General features: G+C 43.6%; 1 protein-coding gene across 2 annotated transcripts in view; it reads left to right on the top strand.

Annotated features, from left to right (window-relative positions):
* The first annotated feature begins 3,193 nt into the window (after positions 1-3,193).
* cntnap2a (contactin associated protein 2a) overlaps positions 3,194-3,419 on the top strand; it is a 295,838-nt gene continuing 295,612 nt past the window's right edge. For both annotated transcript variants that reach the window (XM_035526373.1, XM_035526372.1), the window contains exon 1: positions 3,194-3,290. In XM_035526373.1, coding sequence (XP_035382266.1) covers positions 3,209-3,290 — 82 coding nt within the window. In that variant the 5' untranslated portion in view covers positions 3,194-3,208. The remainder of the gene's footprint in view (positions 3,291-3,419) is intronic.

The raw sequence follows: 3,419 nt of genomic DNA, 5'->3' as shown, positions 1-3,419 counted from the left end.
AGAGAGACAGAGAGAAAAACAGCTATAAATAGGACCTCTGTCTAAAACCCATCCAGCTACTGTAGAAACCTTGTGTGCTTCTGCTATATATAGTTATATATAACATTTCTGACTTTCATCTAAAGTGTACTTTCATGTGAAAAAGTGCAATGCAAACAAAATCTCCTATTAAAACATCATAATGGATGTACGGTACATATGGTTATGTAGCTTTTTCAAAACCTTTGCAGCACAGTTTGCACCAGGGTTTTTTGGGGTGTGGAGCGTGAACAACTGTGTTCTGATGAACATCTCACCCCTGAAGGACGATTAAATCACGCTAACATGAAAACGTGCTTCTCTGCTTCCGGAGTCATTCTCTTAAACCCAGTAATTCAAGCTAAAAGGAAAGGTAACATTTGATGTTGCTTTTCATAGCAGTCTAAAATTGCACTAACTTTCTAAAATAACATTTTAAAACAAAGTAAAATGCATCGTTCTCAGGTTTGTTCTTACCTCTGTGCATCCTCGTTGTCATAAGAAAATGTTGGGAATTTAAGAGCGCTTTCTTAGATGTAGAAAAACTCACTTTCTGCAATGTTTTGACCTAATTACTACAAACCCTTTAGATATATTTTAAACGTAAACAGTTTCTGTTTGCAAATAAATACGTTGTGAAAAACATAGATTGTGGCTCTGTTTTTTTTGGGGGGGGGGGTTTGAGATACTACTGAGCTTAGAGAAGCAATTTGATGCATATCAGTTCCATTTTTTGCTGATTCCTTGTGTACTCTTTCCGCCAGCCTTTGTAGTTAATTATGACCCTGAGACATTTCAGAATCCCTTTATAGCTCCAGTTTCTAAATGACCAGGGACACTCACACCAGCAATACCAGTAATTCCATCATTTTGGGGAACTCAACCAGTTCCCAGGACAGCTTAAATCTATTCATCACATAGAAATCCATGGCATAAGTATTCCTTTGTGATTAATATTCAGCTTCACTCTTCTCTCTGATTTATAAGGCTTTCTCATTTATATGCAACACATAGTAGACTTGAAGATTACAAAATTTGGTGTTTCAAGTTTGGTTATCAAAATGTTGCTTTAAAGCTATTTTTTTGACAAAGCTCTTAGAAAGCTACCCCTAAAGAGCAATTCCTGATATTTACAGAGGTTAGTGTTCTAATGCTCATCATATGTGATTGTAAGGGCCGACTTCAAAGGACCTCATTAAAGGTTTATAGAGTCATAGACCCTTTGTAGCGCCATTTTCTCTTTACCCATCTAAGGTGGATAGTTAATTTCCAGGACTCTTCCCAGCGTCTTCCCGTACTCGTTCCTCATTCTTAACACTTCTGTTTTTCTCATGTCCAGCCGTCCGCTTCTTGCATATGTGCACAAGACTGAGGTTCGACTGGACGGTCCGCGCTCCAGCACAGCTACACAGGACACTGAAGTACATTTGCACATTTTGAGTAAGCATGTAAAACTCCAATACACACCTGTGCACTTCCACATCCTTTATCTCAATATCCTTAATCTCATATCTGTAAATGTTTTACTTTTTGTACTTTATATAGACATGTGCATTGGAACATTTATAGATTGGAATCCTTTTTAGAGGATATAAGGATATTGTTTATTCTGTTTATTATTTACTTATTATATGTGTTTATTATTTATACTTATTTTCCTTCTGTTTAGATATTTTTATAGTATTTTACTACATTGTCACTGGCGGCGTGTTACACTACTGCTAATGAACACCTACGTTTTCCACCTGGGATCAATAAAACATTATCTAATCAATCAAATCAAATTTAAATAGATTTTGTCACAAAGCAGCTTCACAATTGTGAAAAAAGTCCAAGCAACCAGTAAACAAGCCAAGGGTGACCGTGGCGAGGAAAAAATCCCTAGAGCATGAGGAAGAAACCTTGAGAGGAACCAAGACTCAAAGGAGGTGGGGTGCAATCCTCCTCTGGGTGATGTTAATCATCCTAATCTCATTCTAATCTCATCCTAATTTTATCCTAATATCATCATAATCTTATCCTAATATCATCCTAATATTATCATCCAAAGTTCACATGGTCAGATGTGAACTAACAACCATATGATACAATTGGTTTAAATTAACATAGAATTATGGCCTTCATCTGACACGACCCAATGATGGTTGTGCATGAGCCATCTACAAGCAGGCCGTCAGATGGTACCTTTAGTTCACTGTGTAGAAAAATCCTTTGGAATGTGGAGAAAATGTTTAAACATGAAATGTGTTGTTCTGGTCCAGGTGAGTACACTGAGTAATCATTTGATCACAGAAAAAAAAAAAACCTGATCTGTAACCTTTGTATTATATTGCATATTGCATTGTGTGTGTGTGTGTGTGTGTGTGTGTGTGTGTGTATAGAGAGAGAGAGAGAGAGCGAGAGAGAGAGAGTGAGAGAGAGAGAGAGAGAGAGAGAGAGAGAAAGCGAGAGAGAGAGAGAGAGCAACTGTTAAACCACCTAGAAAAAATGCAGTGGGTCAGACAGGTGGACATTACAGGTGACAGAGGTGGGTAACCATGTGGTTAGGACAAAAGATAAACTATTCACTGTCAAATTTTTGCTTTTGTTATACACCCACAGAGTGTTATGAGGAGCGTTTCTATATAAAAGGCGCAGGATAATAACTATTTAAAGAGGAGGCAGTGGGGAACCCGTCCCGTCCGGGACGCTGCCGCCCATGAGAAGGCGCTCAGAGCAACGCGCCCTGTCCCGCGAGGACTGCTCCACTGCTCCGTGGACCATACCAACGCGCGCGAGAGGGGGGTGGGGAGTGGGGGGGGGGGGGGGGCTGCACTTAAAAGCGCGCAGCTTTGGGGAGCACGCGATCGCTGCAACTTCAGCACCTGGACAGCGTCCTCCGCGAGCGGCGCCTCTCACCCTCTGACGTGTGCGGCGTGAGTCGACGCACTCCGACATGGCGTGAAAAGTGTCGCCTGTTCAAAAAACTGTCGTCGCCGTTCAAAGCCTGCTGTGCAGACGTCTACGCAGAGCGCTCCACTGAGCGCCACCAGCAGCGCCTTCTTCAGCGCGCACGCAGGCTCGCCCGGTGCAGCTCTGCCGCTTTTCGGGGCGCGTCGGGGAGGACGCTACCCGTGCTCGCCAGGACCGGCGCGCGAGAAAACAGCCCCCCCCCCCCCCACCCACCCACCCAGCAGTGCAGTAGGCAAAGATGTCGCGAGTCGGTCGCACGGGGTTAACGCTCTTCGCATGGATTTTCATCAGCAGCTCGCGTGCAGCTCTCCCATCATCCCGTAAGTTGCAGCGGGCGCCGCGGTTCGTGCTCGGTGATGCTTTGCAGTGGCGGGGCATTGCAGGACCCCGATTGCTGGGAGACACGAAGTCGCGCGGTATGCCGTGTGTGCTTGATGCGCGTTCACTGA

Source organism: Electrophorus electricus, chromosome 5 (assembly GCF_013358815.1).
Source record: "Electrophorus electricus isolate fEleEle1 chromosome 5, fEleEle1.pri, whole genome shotgun sequence".
In the NCBI taxonomy this organism is placed as follows: domain Eukaryota; kingdom Metazoa; phylum Chordata; class Actinopteri; order Gymnotiformes; family Gymnotidae; genus Electrophorus; species Electrophorus electricus.
Note: the sequence above shows the minus strand (reverse complement) of the source record. Positions and strands in the feature narration are given on the sequence as shown.